This window comes from Stenella coeruleoalba, assembly GCF_951394435.1.
Source record: "Stenella coeruleoalba genome assembly, chromosome: 4".
Classification (NCBI taxonomy): Eukaryota; Metazoa; Chordata; class Mammalia; order Artiodactyla; family Delphinidae; genus Stenella; species Stenella coeruleoalba.
In genome coordinates this window covers 63,417,728-63,433,148 of record NC_137149.1, presented here as the reverse complement: position 1 = coordinate 63,433,148, position 15,421 = coordinate 63,417,728, and the positions used below count along the sequence as shown (strand labels likewise).

General features: G+C 40.0%; 3 protein-coding genes across 6 annotated transcripts in view; 1 reads left to right on the top strand and 2 right to left on the bottom strand.

The window, feature by feature from the left end:
• Window positions 1-6,465, bottom strand: part of LOC307185216 (SCAN domain-containing protein 3-like) — a 546,171-nt gene extending 539,706 nt beyond the window's left edge. Inside the window, exon 1 of the mRNA XM_079919125.1 lies at window positions 6,393-6,465. The gene's annotated coding sequence lies outside the window, so the exon portion shown is untranslated. The remainder of the gene's footprint in view (window positions 1-6,392) is intronic.
• Window positions 1-13,222, top strand: part of RFC1 (replication factor C subunit 1) — an 83,595-nt gene extending 70,373 nt beyond the window's left edge. For both annotated transcript variants that reach the window (XM_079919101.1, XM_079919100.1), the window contains exons 18-25: window positions 3,587-3,682; window positions 3,805-3,903; window positions 5,096-5,250; window positions 5,377-5,494; window positions 7,758-7,903; window positions 9,230-9,443; window positions 10,539-10,730; window positions 11,753-13,222. In XM_079919101.1, coding sequence (XP_079775227.1) covers window positions 3,587-3,682; window positions 3,805-3,903; window positions 5,096-5,250; window positions 5,377-5,494; window positions 7,758-7,903; window positions 9,230-9,443; window positions 10,539-10,730; window positions 11,753-11,830 — 1,098 coding nt within the window. In that variant the 3' untranslated portion in view covers window positions 11,831-13,222. The remainder of the gene's footprint in view (window positions 1-3,586; window positions 3,683-3,804; window positions 3,904-5,095; window positions 5,251-5,376; window positions 5,495-7,757; window positions 7,904-9,229; window positions 9,444-10,538; window positions 10,731-11,752) is intronic.
• Window positions 13,223-14,443: 1,221 nt separating this feature from the next.
• WDR19 (WD repeat domain 19) overlaps window positions 14,444-15,421 on the bottom strand; it is an 84,332-nt gene continuing 83,354 nt past the window's right edge. For 2 of the 3 annotated variants that reach the window (XM_079919097.1, XM_079919099.1), the window contains exon 37: window positions 14,447-15,102. The gene's annotated coding sequence lies outside the window, so the exon portion shown is untranslated. Of the gene's footprint in view, window positions 15,103-15,421 lie in introns of all 3 variants that reach the window. The other variant, XM_079919098.1, reaches the window with a different exon arrangement.

Genomic DNA, 15,421 nt, shown 5'->3' with positions numbered 1-15,421 from the left:
GGGAGGGAGGGGTGCGGATGTGGGGCGCGACTGCGTCGGCAGAGGCCAGCAGGATGCTGCACCAGCTTGAGGCCCGCCCTGCGTTCTCCCGGGGAAGTTGTCCCTGGATCCCGGGACCCTGGCAGTGGCGGGCTGCACAGGCTCCCTGGAAGGGTGGTGTGGAGAGTGACCTGTGCTGGCACACAGGCTTCTTGGTGGTGGCAGCAGCAGCCTTAGCATCTCATGCCCATCTCTGGGGTCCGCGCTGTTAGCCGCGGCTCACGCCCGTCTCTGGAGCTTCTTTAAGCAGTGTTCAGCACTCTTAATCCCCTCTCCTTGCACACCAGGAAACAAAGAGGGAAGAAAAAGTCTCTTGCCTCTTCGGCAGGTCCAGACTTTTCCCCGGACTCCCTCCCGGCTAGCCGTGGTGCACTAACCCCCTGCAGGCTGTGTTCACGCCGCCAGCCCCAGTCCTCTCTCTGGGCTCCGAGCCTTAGCTCCCAGCCCCGCCTGTCCCGGCGGGTGAGCAGACAAGCCTCTCGGGCTGGCGAGTGCTGGTCGGCACCAATCCTCTGTGTGGGAATCTCCCCGCTTTGCCCTCCGCACCCCTGTGGCTGTGCTCCCCTCCGTGGCTCCAAAGCTCCCCCCGTCCGCCACCTGCAGTCTCCGCCCGCGAAGGGTCTTCCTAGTGTGTGGTAACCTTTCCTCCTTCACAGCTCCCACTGGTGCAGGTCCCGTCCCTATTCTTTTGTCTCTGTTTATTCTTTTTTCTTTTGCCCTACCCAGGTACGTGGGGAGTTTCTTGCCTTTTGGGAGGGCTGAGGTCTTCTGCCAGCGTTCAGTAGGTGTTCTGTAGGCGTTGTTCCACGTGTAGATGTATTTCTGGTATATCTGTGGGGAGGAAGGTGATCTGTGCGTCTTACTCTTCCGCCGTCTTCCCCTCGTCCATTTCTAATTTTATTGATTTGAGTCCTCTCCCTCTTTTTCTTGATGAGTCTGGCTAATGGTTTATCAATTTTGTTTATCTTCTCAAAGAACCAGCTTTTAGTTTTATTGATCTTTGCTATTGTTTTCCTTGTTTCTGTTTCATTTATTTCTGCTCTAATCTTTATGATTTCTTTCCTTCTGCTAACTTTGGGTTTCGTTTGTTCTTCTTTCTCTAGTTCCTTGAGGTGTAAGGTTAGATTGTTTATTTGAGATTTTTCTTGTTTCTTGAGGTAGGCTTGTATGGTTATAAACTTCCCTCTTAGAACTGCTTTTGCTGCATCCCATAGGTTTTGGATCGTCGTGTTTTCATTGTCATTTGTCTGTAGGTATTTTTTGATTTCCTCTTTGTTTTCTTCAGTGATCTCTTGGTTATTAATCTCATAGCGTTGTGGTCAGAAAAGATGCTTGATATGATTTCAATTTTCTTAAATTTACTGAGGCTTGATTTGTGACCCAAGATGTCAGCTAGCCTGGAGAATGTTCCATGCACAGTTGAGAAGAAAGTGTAGTCTGCTGTTTTTGGATGGAATGTCCTATAAATATCAATTAAATCTATCTGGTCTATTGTGTCTTTTAAAGCTTCTGTTTCCTTATTTATTTTCATTTTGGATGATCTGTCCATTGGTGTAAGTGAGGTGTTAAAGTCCCCCAGTATTATTATGTTACTGTCGATTTCCTCTTTTATAGCTCTTAGCAGTTGCCTTATGTATTGACGTGCTCCTATGTTGGTTGCTTATATATTTATAATTTTTATATCTTCTTCTTGGATTGATCCCTTGATCATTATGTAGTGTCCTTATTTGTTTCTTGTCATGTTCTTTATTTTACAGTCTATGTCATCTGATATGAGTATTGCTACTCCAGCTTTCTTTTGATTTTCATTTGCATGGACTATCTTTTTCCATCCCCTCACTTTCAGTCTGAATGTGTACCTAGGTCTGAAGTGGGTCTCTTGTAGACAGCATGTATATGGGTCTTGTTTTTGTATCCATTCAGCCAGCATGTGTCTTTTGGTTGGAGCATTTAATCCATTCACGTTTAAGGTAATTATCAATATGTATGTTCCTATTACCATTTTCTTAATTGTTTTGGGTTTGTCTTTGTAGGTCCTTTTCTTCTCTTGTGTTTCCCACTTAGAGAAGTTTCTTTAGCATTTGTTGTAGAGCTGGTTTGGTGGTGCTGAATTCTCTTAGGTTTTGCTTGTCTGTAAAGCTTTTGATTTCTCCATCGAATCTGAATGAGATCCTTGCTGGGTACAGTAATCTTGGTTGTAGTTTCTTCCCTTTCATCACTTTAAGTATATCATGCCACTCCCTCTGGCTTGTAGAGTTTCTGCTGAGAAATCAGCTGTTAACCTTATGGGAGTTCCCTTGTATGTTATTTGTCGTTTTTCCCTTGCTGCTTTCAATAATTTTTCTTTGTCTTTAATTTTTGCCAGTTTGATTACTATGTGTCTTGGCATGTTTTTCCTTGGGTTTATCCCATATGGTATTTGCTGTGCTTCCTGGACTTGGGTGGCTATTTCCTTTTCCATGTTAGGGAAGTTTTCGACTATAATCTCTTCAAATATTTTCTCTGGTCCTTTCTGTCTCTCTTGTCCTTCTGGGACCCATATAATGTGAATGTTGTTGCATTTAATGTCCCAGAGGTCTCTTAGGCTGTCTTCATTTCTTTTCATTCTTTTGTCTTTATTCTGTTCCACAGCAGTTAATTCCACCATTCTGTCTTCCAGGTCACTTATCCGTTCTTCTGCCTCAGTTATTCTGCTATTGATTCCTTCTAGTGTAGGTTTTGTTTTTTTGCGGTATGCGGGCCTCTCACTGTTGTGGCCTCTCCCATTGCAGAGCACAGGCTCCAGACGCGCAGGCTTAGTGGCCATGGCTTACGGGCCCAGCCGCTCCGCGGCATGTGGGATCTTCCCAGACCGGGGCACGAACCCGCGTCTCCTGCGTCGGCAGGTGGACTCTCAACCACTGCGCCACCAGGGAAGCCCTCTAGTGTAGTTTTCATTTCAGTTACTGTATTGTTCATCTCTGTTTGTTCTTTAATTCTTCTAGATCTTTGCTAAACATTTCTTGCATCTTCTCAATCTTTGCCTCTGTTCTTTTCCCAGGGTCCTGGATCATCTTCACTATCATTATTCTGAATTCTTTTTCCGGAAGGTTGCCTATGTCCACTTCATTTAGTTGTTTTTCTGGGGTTTTATCTTGTTCCTTCATCTGGTATATAGCCCTGTGCCTTTTCATCTTGTCTATCTTTCTGTGAGTGAAAATATGATTTCTGGGATATATGAGGTTTGGGAAAGGTAATATCCAAGATCCACAACGACTCTTCAGTTCCACAATTTTACAAGCTCCTAGAAGATTGGAAGTGTCGGCAGAACCTCATCATAAAGCGGAAATCTTTTCAGATGAAAGCTTTGTAGAAAAATGCCCCATAAGATCTCCAGTCTTCAAAGCCTGGAGACTGAAACTTATAATATCCTTTGGGAAAGTGTCATTTTATTTTTTCTGTGTTTTCTGGGTCAGTTTTTAAAAGTACCTGATAAATATTTTTTAAAAATCTGATTATATGAATTAAAAAAAATGAGTGAAGATTCATTCCCCTTTGTCAATTTCAGGGTGCTATGATGTCTGTTGCATTTAAAGAGGGTTTAAAGATCCCCCCTCCAGCTATGAATGAAATAATTTTGGGAGCCAATCAAGATATCAGACAGGTAAATGAGATATATATTATATAACATTGATGATGATTTTGAATGGATGCCTTCAGTGTTTTGGGGATGGGGAGTGGCAGTATTTTCCTGTCTTAACAGTGTCTTACTTGTGATTCTTTCAGGTTTTACACAATCTGAGTATGTGGTGTGCACGAAGTAAAGCACTAACCTATGACCAGGCTAAGGCTGATTCTCTTAGAGCCAAAAAGGATATCAAATTGGTAAAATACATTTCCACTTCTTAAGTGCCAAAGCACTTCTTTTCCTGTTAGTATTAATTTAATTGAAATAGTTATTATAGTTCCTTGAGACACCTTTGGAACCTATGGATATTTATAGTAAGAGATATAGACAGCTGCTAACAGTGTTTCTAATTCAAATGAAGTTTTCCTTACTGGACTGTCAATGTAATTGTAAATTTTGAGAAAGGGAAGTTTTATGCCTGAGTAGTTATGAAATGGCCTTTCTAGAGTCCCTTATATATGGATTTCATGTTTTGAATGGTTTTGGAACTGGTCAGAATAATCTTGTTTCAGTTGGCTTATAGTTTAAATGACCTCTCTGAAACTACAGGTCTGTATCAATTATCTCTGTTGTTTCACCTAGTCACCAGTCAGAATTTATTATTACAGTTAGAGCAATGACTAAACAGTATTTTTCCCCTCCCTTCCTCTTTTTAAAAAATCAGTAAACATTTTCAGAGCCATTTTAGGTTCACAGCAAAATCGAGATTGCCTGCATGTCCCCCTGTATAATGTCCCCCACTGTCAACACCCACCACCAGAGCGGCACATTTGTTACAATTGATGACCTACGCTGACACACCATTATCACCCACAGTCCATAGTTTAACATTAGGGTTTGCTCTTGGTGGTGTACATTCTGTGGGTTTTGACAAATATGTAGTGGCCTTTATCCACCATTGTAGTATCATACAGAATACTTCCACTGCCCCAAAAAAGCTCTTTGCTTTGCCTGTTCATCCTTCCCTTCCCCCAGCCCCTGGTAACCACTAATCTTTTTACTGTCTCCATAGTTTCACCTTTTTCAGAATGTCATATAGTTGGAGTCGTATAGTATGTCATCTTTTCAGATTGACTTCTTTCACTTAGTAATATACGTTTAAGGTTTCTCCATATCTTTTCATGGCTTTGTAAGTCATTTCTTTTTATGTGGATATGTTTTCAGTTCACTTGGGTAAATACCAAGGAGCGGAGTTGCTGGATGGTATGTTAAGAATGTATTTAGTTTTGTAAGAAACTACCGAGCTGTCTTCCAAAGTGACTGTACCATCTTGCACTCCTACCAGTAGTGAAAGAGAGTTTCTGTTTCTCCACATCTTAGCTAGCATTTGGTGTTGTCAGTGTTTTGGTTATTGGTCATTCTACTAGGTATGTCCCTCTCTCTTTTTAGGGCCCATTTGATGTTGCCCGGAAAGTGTTTGTAACTGGAGAGGAGACTGCTCATATGTCACTTGTGGACAAATTAGATCTCTTTTTTTATGATTATTCAATAGCACCCCTGTTTGTCCAGGAGAACTACATACATGTGAAGCCTGTAGCCGCAGGGTGAGTGTTCAGAGCTAATGAGGGGTAGAATTAGTACCCCTCCAAGCCCTACGAAGGCCAGATACCTGGGAGGGAGGGGTGTGGAGTGTGGACAATGGTGTAATTTGGACTGGTTTATTCCTGCAGGGGTGACATGAAAAAGCACTTGATGCTTTTAAGCAGAGCAGCAGACAGCATATCTGATGGTGACCTAGTGGACCGTCAGATCCGGAATAAGCAAAACTGGAGTCTTCTGCCCACACAGGTAAGCATAGGGCTTTCCTTAAAGCTCAGACCCTGCTTTAGTTAGAACAAAATAGCTTTTAGCTCCTGTAATTATTTGAAATACCAGATAAACATTACGTCTCTTAATGGCAAAAAATATAATCTGTTATAGATTAAAGTACCTTGTGGTCACTATTATCTATTTCTTAATCTACTCTTATTTTTCAATGTTTTTAATGTAAATGGACATATGGAACTAGGAATGTCAGCTTTTGGTCATAACTAAGATGTAAGTCAAAAGTTTCATTTGCTCTCTTTTACCTTAAGAATCCATTTCTTTTTTGTCATTCTTGGCTCTCCCAGATTGTTACTAAGTAGCTCATCCCTGAAGAAGTGCAACCAGGGCAGGTTCGCAGCCATTTTTCTGATATATGAATTCTGATTTTCTTTATTCTTCCTTGCTACAGAGGCAGCTTTGTATTGGGTACTTTATTTAGGTTGATATCTTTTACTCAAAACAGAGTTTTGCAAACTTTCATCATTAAGACTGGTTATTTATTCTTGAGTTTTGCATATTTATGTAATATTGACCTAACAAGCAAAGGACTTCTGGAGGTCTACTCTTCTTTTAAAGATTCCTTTCTCTTATGTTTTAAAAGTGTTCATTTTTTTTTGTACCTAATAATTATACCTATGAGAATTTATCCTGAAGAAATAATGTTAAACACAGGAAGAGCTTAATGTGCAAAAATACTTCTTAAAGCAGGGGTCCCCAACCTTTTAGGCACCAGGGACCAGTTTCATGGAAGACAGTTTTTCCACGGATGGTGGGGGTGGGGGGATGGTTTTGGGATGATTCAAGCACATTACATTTATTGTGCACTTTATTTCTATTATTGTTACATTGTAATATATAATGGAATAATTATACAACTCACCATAATGCAGAATCAGTGGGAGCCCTGAGCTTGTTTTCCTGCAACTAGATGGTCCCATCTGGGGGTGATGAGACCGCCTCAGCTCCACCTCAGATCATCAGGCATTAGATTCTCATAAGGAGTGCGTAACCTAGATCCCTCACGTGCACAGTTCACAGTAGGGTTCACGCTCCTATGAGCCACCACTGATCTGACAGGAGGTGGAGCTCAGGCAGTAATGCGAGTGATGGGGAGCGGCTGTAAATACAGATGAAGCTTCGCTCGCTTGCCCGCCGCTCACCTCCTGCTGTGCAGCCCGGTTCCTACTGATACTGGTGTGTGGCTCGGGGATTGGGGACCCCTGCCCTAAAGCATTAATTTTGATAGCAAGAAATGGGAGAAAATCTCCATGTTCAGCAATAGGAGTCTGATTAATTATGGTAAATCCTCTTGATGGAACATTATGCAGCCTTTAAAATTACTTGTAAAGATGATCTAATATAAAAAATACTTATGGGAGAATATTATTAGAACAAAGCAGGACACAAGATCTATGTATGATTCCAACCTTTAAAAAAGTAAAAACCCCGGGACTTCCTTGGTGGCGCAGTGGTTAAGAATCCGCCTGCCAATGCAGGGGACATGGGTTTGAGCCCTGGTCCGGGAAGATACCACATGCCATGGAGCACCTAAGCCTGTTCACCACAACTACTGAGCCTGTGCTCTAGAGCCCATGAGCCACAACTACTGAAGCCTGCACACCTAGAGCCCATGCTCCACAACAAGAGAAGCCACCGCAATGAGAAGCCCATGCACCGCAGAGTAGCCCACACTTACTGCAACTAGAGAAAGCCCACAACGAAGACCTAACACAGCCAAAAATAAATAAATTTATATATATAAAAAAGGTAAAAACCCTGGATATAGAAGATATCCAAGGATACCTTTAAAAAAAACTTTTCTCAAGTGTCAGTTTACTTAATTCTCTAATTATTAGATTTTCCATGCTTTGATCCACCTGGTTTATTGATATCTTACGTTGAAGACAATCATATTCCTCTTAAACAGTTTTTTCTATAACACTGGCATTGTGAGGTTACTGGTGTATGTTGAGATCAGTTGGCTGAGGAGTCTGTGTTGGCTAGATGATCTGTGAGGGCCATAACATGTTTTGGACCAAGGCATTTACTGCAATTAATTGTTTTCTCAAGTTGAAGTTTCCCATACCAACAGATGAGGGAGAGAGGGAAGGGGCCTATCTTGGAATTAGGTACCGGGAGCAATGTTACTGCATTTTCCGGAGACTGCTTGGAAGCCAACAGCTGCTAAAGAAGCAACTTAACTCAGTACTGAATTTAACTTGTGGACTGCAATTAATTTTTTCAGGCCATTTATGCCAGTGTTCTTCCTGGAGAGTTAATGAGGGGGTACATGACCCAGTTTCCTACCTTCCCAAGTTGGTTGGGGAAGCACTCATCTATGGGCAAACACGATCGTATTGTTCAGGACCTAGCATTGCATATGAGTCTCAGGTAAGCGGGGTATTACTCTATGTGTGGCATTTTATCAGGGTAGTATATCTAGCCTTTAATAAGGATAGCATGAGTCACAAAGATTTGTGTTTTAGTTTTGATTTCATTACTAACTAGATAAGTGAACATGGATAAGTTCACGGCCCTGAGTTTTATTATCTGTAACTGGTATGACACTCGTTTTATTACTTAAAAGGATACTTTGGAGAATAAAGCCAGATGGTAGATGTGCCATAATGTTAAGATAAGTTTTAAAGCTATATAAATCTGAGGTACTGCTATTATTTATTGTTATTGTGACAGTGCCTATTACTAGTAGGCATACATAATATATTGGCCTCCAAATAAATTAATAGGAAAAAGGGAACTATTTAAATACATGAACTAGTTTTTGCCTCCTATCCTAATAGTAAACTGACCTAGTCATTTGGGACAGGGGGATACAGTTTAGCGTATTACAGAAGGTGGATACTCAGATGATTGAAAACCAATGTCCTTGGAGAAGTTTAAGGACGTTCAAAAATTCTTAATTTTGTTAAATTTTTTACAGTTTAGAAACTTAGAAATGTGCTTGCATACAAATATTAAGTGAACTTTAGGGATTCATTTTTAACCATGAAGAACTACTTAAGCAATCTTATTTTCCTTTCTAGTCCCTGGAAAGAATATTAATATTAGTCTAACCTTAACTTTTGTTTAAAACTGAACTGAGATGTTCCTTTCTTCTGTTCCTGTAGAATTCTGCTTCCTACTATGATCCCTCTTCGTAGTTTATGGTGTGGGTCATTTTTTTGCCACCCCATGTTAGTTTTCTATTGCTGCTATAGCAAATTACCAAAACTTACTGGCTTAAAACAACACAAATTTATTCCCATCTTGAGATGGGAAGATTACCCTGGATTATCTGATGGGCCCAAAGTAATCGTAAGTGTTTTTACAAAAAAAAAAAAAAAAAGGAGTGGTGGAGGTAGGCAGCAGCATCAGTCAGAGAGATGTGAAGATGTTGCACTCCCACTGCTGGCTTTGAACATGGAGAAAGGGACCATGAGCCAAGAGATACAGGTGGCCTCTAGAAGCTTTTCCCCTGCTCTTCTCATAGCTCAAGCTGAAGGCCTGTCTCAGCTCCTTTCCTATTCCCTGCCCACCACTTTTTCAAGGTGATGTATCACTTTGCCCTGGGGTGTGCCTCTTTGACGTTTCCACTATATTTGTGTAGATACATCGTGTAGATACATTAACATTATTAAAAGTGGATTAAACTCCAGCAGACTATGAGTTGGTGGTAGTTTGCCATCTATTACAGTGTATCTTTTGTTTTGGTTTAAGAACTTACTCCAGCAAAAAGACTGTAAATGTGGATTATCTGTCGCATATAAGGGATGCACTTGTACAGCCCTTGACCTCACAAGGGATAGAAGGAGTACAGGATGTTGTTGCTCTTATGGACGCGTATTATTTGATGAAAGAAGACTTTGAGAATATCATGGAAATTAGCAGCTGGGGAGACAGACCTAGTCCCTTCTCCAAGCTGGATCCCAAGGTAAATTGTGTACCCCACTGGTTCTCCATCATTTTGTAATTACCGTGTTACTAGGAGTACTTCAGAGATGTTTTAGATGTTTTTAAAAGTTTAATTTCTTTTCTTAAATGCTTTTTACTTATGGTCTGTGCTTTCCAAAGATACTATTTGAGTACAATATTAAGAGTAGACTTTGGGATTTGACTTTTATAATTTATAGTTTTATCTTTGCCTTATCCTGCATGGAAAAGCAAGGTGTGAAATCTGAGGAGCAAATGTAGATGTATTCCTTACAAGGATAGGCAGATGAGCCTGGGGAAGTAAAAGTGAGGTGGTGGGAATGCATTATGAAAAGAAGTGTTTACTGGCTGAGCATTTTTAGACTTTTTCTTGGTCTGCCTAATCTGTGTTTTAGTGTATTTATTACAGTTGGACAATCTATTATGTAATGATGTATCCCCTACTTTATATAGTGAACATGAAAAAACTAAAGTGACGTAACATGAGTTTGTGGTATCTAATATGTCACCCTTGTGCTTGTTTACTTGGTGCTGTTCTAGAAGACATGTTCTCTGTGGCTTGTCTTCTCTAGAATTTTGACCTGACTACGGGTATGACTATAGGTAAATTCTCACAAGAGACATTCGTTGTTAGAATTTGTGGACTAATTCTACAGTTAGGTTTAGAAGCTTGAGGTTAAGGCTTTTCAAGTTACTATTTTATGGTAATTAAAGGACAACTTTAACTTGTACTTTATTGTAAGCCTTTTTTGATTTATTGGTTCACTGACTAACTTTGCTTGTCACTTTGTAGAACTGCAGAGAACACTGAATAGAAAAAAATTAATGACTTAAAGTGACTTTTAAAAACCTGCCTAATGTTCCCAAATACTGATTCTTATTTTTTGAGTCATGGCTCTATTAAGAATGTCATGAAAAATATGGAACTTCTCCATAGGAAAATGCATATAGATATACTTACATGTACATGCATACATATTTTACAAACAATTTCAAGGGGCTCCTAGGGTCTCTCAGAGCCTCTAGGCCTACAGAGTTTAAAGGGGTTGTTTGGCAGTTAGAGTTTTAAAAACCTCCCTCTATTCCTTTTGTGTAGGTGAAAGCAGCCTTCACGAGAGCTTACAATAAGGAAGTCCACCTTATTCCGTATTCACTCCAGGCAGTAAAGACACACAGACACAGCACAGGCCCAGCGCTGGATGCTGAATACAATGAAGAGTTAAATGAAGATGACTCTCAATCTGATGAGAAAGACCAGGACACTTTGGAAACTGATGCTATGATCAAGGTAGTATTTTCATCTGCAAATAGGAGAAGCTATGATACTCCCTCAAAATAGCTTATCTTGTGTATAACTTGCCTTTTGAAATTATTCAGAGCCTGTTTAGCAAGTAACAGAGGAAGCTGAAAATACTTTCTGTTTTGTTCATCACAGTTCCGAGGGTGAAGAAGGTGTAGATTTCATTTTTATAAACAGTCAACTTCTTATAACAGTGGAAGAGCCAGACAGCAAAAAAATAGGCCATCATATTGATGGTCATATGCTGTGTTGGAAAAAGGACTATTTTTTTAAATTTGCCATTGGTGTGTGCTTTACCCACAGACGTATTTTCATAGCATAATCAAGAAAAGCATTTTTAATGAAACCATTTCTCCTTTCTGTTATTTATTTTTTGCTATAGCTGTTGAACTGCCCATAGAAGTTTCCCAGAGCAAAACATCCTCATCTTTTGCTAGGAAAGATTAAAATTATTTATGGTATCAGCCCCCTGTTTACCATTGGCTGAGGCAAAGGAATCTAGTTTGTATCCTCTTCTGTCCTTAGTGTGTGTGTGTTTATCATTCTTGCTCCTTGATTCTGTTTTGTATGTGCAGGGGTGGGAATAGTGGCCTTCTCCAGTGTGGCTCTCTAGTCTTGTGTAGACGTAAGAAGTCTACTCCCTCCCCTGCTCAAACTGAGTGTGTTTGGATCTCTAATCTGAAACTGAAAGAAAAGGAAATTCTTCATGAAAACATTACCATGTGTGTAAATTATATCTTGCTTATTTTGTCTTTCCTAAATATATCGGTGTTCTGGGGAACATATCCTAGTTCTAGAGTCTAAATAGCTTTTCAGTAGTTCAAAGCTACAGCTAGCCAGTTGTTATTAGTAAGCTCATCGAGGGTAGCTGTAGTTCAAGATCTAGGTGTGTGCACCCTTTCTTCTTATTAAGTTGCAGGTAAAGATTTGCTTTCTTGTAGAGATGAACTTATTTCATTTACTCATAAACACAGCTACTAACTATTTTGTGCATCTTTCCCTCCCAACAGAAAAAGACAAAATCTTCAAAGACTTCAAAATCAGAAAAAGAGTCCAGAAAAGGAAAAGGAAAAAGTTCAAAGAAATAAAACCATTTTTCACTGCTGACCGCTACTTTTTACTCAACCTGCTGACCAGTCTAGCTGGTCTTAGAGAATGCCTTGTTTTTCCAAAGGAACCATGTTTTAGTGTAATGGGGCAACCTCATGGTCCCATTACAAATAAACGGTGGTACAGCTAGAAGGATGTAAACAGTAGGCTGATGTACACCTCTTATAGAGGTTGATAGGACTGCTTGGGTCCTCCACTGTCCCCTGTCAATCTAATGAGATTGTACTTCAAAATGACTGTATATTCAGAATTAGAAACTACATGTGGGCTTTGGAGTCAGATTTTTAGTTAACAGTAATATGTCTGGGAACAGAGGTACTAAGGTGGCTTTTGTAGGCTTAAGAATTTATCCTAATGGCCATTATACGACCGATGCCGATTTTTAAAAAAAGAGGTAGGTAGTTACTATTATGTGGAGAAATTTTGTAAATAAAATACAAAACGGTCACCACCTAGAACTGGGTATTCTTTGTACATTGTCAAATACCTTGCAAAATAGAAATTAGAAATAAAAATGTTTCACATGATACATGTACAAATTCTTAAGATTGTCATCTTGTACAGTAGGATACTATGTTGGTATATTATTTCCTTATTAATTTGCAAATGATTGGATACAAAAGCTAACTATATTCCTACTGACCTGTTCTGTGAAACATAACTTTGGCAGTTGAAGAGTCAGAACTCTAATTCCCAACTTCATTACCCCATGAGTGTCAACCACACCTCTGCTGTGAATAGAATTTCGTGGAGAGGGCTCTTTGTTATTATTAGAGGGTATTGTGGCTGCAGAAAGATTGTCAGACATTCCTAGCCTTCCAGAGTTTCAACTCATTAGTTTAAAACCAGTAGGGCCTAGGCTGGGTCAAACTCTTATCCTCACTCTGGTTTGGGACTAAATGAACACTGGCTTTTGTTTACTTTGTCCCTGAGGGATTCAGTTCTGTCCTGACAGATTCCACAAACCCTACTGGAACTTTAGATTGTACCTGTAACTGTGCTTGTTGACAGGCCTGAGGCTGTGGAACTAGTCTGGAATTTGGGTGTCTAGCAATTTTTAAAATCTTGTTAGTAAATGCTCAAGGGTATGTGCTACTTCTGCAAGGTATGTGCTAAAAGGAATGTAAAATCAGGATTCTGTTCCCTGCCTTTAAGGAACTGATAGTCTTGTTTGGGACGCCAGACAAAGTTCTTGAGACATTTAAAATGTATTTACCAGTGTGAAAAATGTCTTTCATGTAGATTAAGTTCATTATGGGAATAAAATGTTGCCTTAAGCCTTTGCCTACTAAACCACGTCCCTCTCTTTGTTAAAAGCCCTGCTTGAAACTTCTGCTTCAGTGAAGATTTTCTTTTTAATTAATTAATTAATTAATTTTTGCTGTGTTGGGTCTTCGTTTCTGTGCAAGGGTTTTCTCTAGTTGTGGCGAGCGGCGGCCACTCTTCATCGCAGTGCGCAGGCCTCTCACTATCGCGGCCTTTCTTGTTGCGGAGCACAAGTTCCAGACGCGCAGGCTCAGTAGTTGTGGCTCACGGGCCCAGATGCTCCGCGGCATATGGGATCCTCGCAGACCAGGGCTCGAACCTGTGTCCTCTGCATTAGCAGGCAGATTCTCAACCACTGCGCCACCAGGGAAGCCCAGTGAAGATTTTCTTGATTGACGACTGCCTCACCTCACCAGCGGGGTGAGCATAAATTTCTTATGCATATTTTTCCATTTCTATTGCTTTTTGATATGCAAGTCATATCTGCCTACTTGCTCTGTGCTTTCCAGGAAAGGGACTATTATCTCCTTGCAGCCAGAACAACAGATAGTGTCCTTTACTTGTTCATTATGATTTGGAGCAACCAGTAAATCCTTATTGGAGCCACTGGATGCCACACATCATCCTTGCAGCATAAAACTGTATACTTGCTTTCTTTGCAATCCATTGAGTCTTGGCCATTTGGTAGTCTATAACAAACTACTACTTTATTACTAATACTACTTCGTCCGTCATTTTTTAAGTTTTGTCAGTGTATTATTTACAGCAACATTATTGGGCCTCTTGAAGTTATTAATAAGGAGCACATAGTTATGTGTACTAGGAGTATCTTCCTAAATAAGTTCTGGTACAATTATGCTCATTAGTGAATGTCTGAGGCCCATAACTAACTCCCAAAATATAATGTGCTTACCCTTACAGATCCCAAGTGCCTATGGCTCTTATTATTCCTGTAACCTTACAACATCCCTCAAGTGATAACACAAAACAAAGGGACCACGGGTGGGGTTAATGATAATGACTTGTATCACTTAGGAAGGCCAGAGCCTCTAGCCAGCCTTTGGGAAGGAAAAGCATAAAGCTGGAGGCGTGCGTATGGATACCTGGATGCTGTAAAACTTTACTGGCACTTTGGGTTCTACCCTAGGCTCGTAGGTACCTCTGTAATGCTCAGAATGCTGGTGGCTCTACTGTAAAATCATATCATCTGATACATTCAGAGTTAGTTAGGCTACATGATTCTGTCAGCTGCTCAGACTTTGATACTTTGGCTTTGGATGGCAAGGAAGCATATACTGATATGTATAGTATTGGGTGTGTGTGACATGGGAAAGGAACCCTCCACCCACCTTGGGGAAGATTCTGAATAATGTACGTCTTCAGGGGAAGTCAAATGATTTAATTTTGTGACAGGAATTCCATACTATGTAGCATAATGACTCAAGAAACATAAGCTTATAGTTTCATTCTTTAAAAATGCTGATTTTACTGATTTTTGATGTTTTTATTCTCAGACTGATTCTGCTAAATAGCCTTGATTTGTGTAAGCCTCTCACTTCAAACTTTTTAACACTGTTAATATCTGTGCTGCCCAAACTTCACAGTATGGTTTAAAGCTACCTTCCTTTATTTCTTTTGCTGTCTTTAAATCTGGGAAAACATTACAAATACCTAATCAATAAGTTTATTTTAAAGGAGGTATTTCAAAATAGAAAAGATATCAAAAAGCTGAATATTTACAGTTATGTCGTAGGTTACTATTAACAGTATAGAGCATAGACTATGTAAGACTCAGAAGAGGAAATGTACAAAGTATAAACAGCAATGCTCTATGTCACTGTTTCCCACTCTGCAGAAGTTGAAAGTGGTGGCCTGGAGAGGTGACCTTGTTTTTTCTGTATTCGGGATGGACCATCTTGAAATCTGCCAGGGGTAGAAACACAGCCTCCTGTGGAAAAATGGTATCTTCTCAGGACCATAATACCTAGAAAGGATAAAAAAAATAAAAAACAAAACCCCATATGCTTTTAGAAGGGTTTCAAGTAACTACTAGCATTTAGTAATAAAGCCAAGCATAATAAAGAAGATTTTTTTGCTCATTTCTGGAATGTGGAGCAGGATCACTACGTTCAAGTAAGAAATTCCCAGTCTGTAATCGAGTGTCAGTCCTGGCTTTTCAACTGACTAGAACTGCATGGGCAAGCTGCTGAACCTCTGTTATAAAGTGAGGATGATGATAACAGCCACCTTACTGAGAAGAATGAGAAAGTGCAAAGTTAGTTAGTGCTCAGCAACTCAACCCA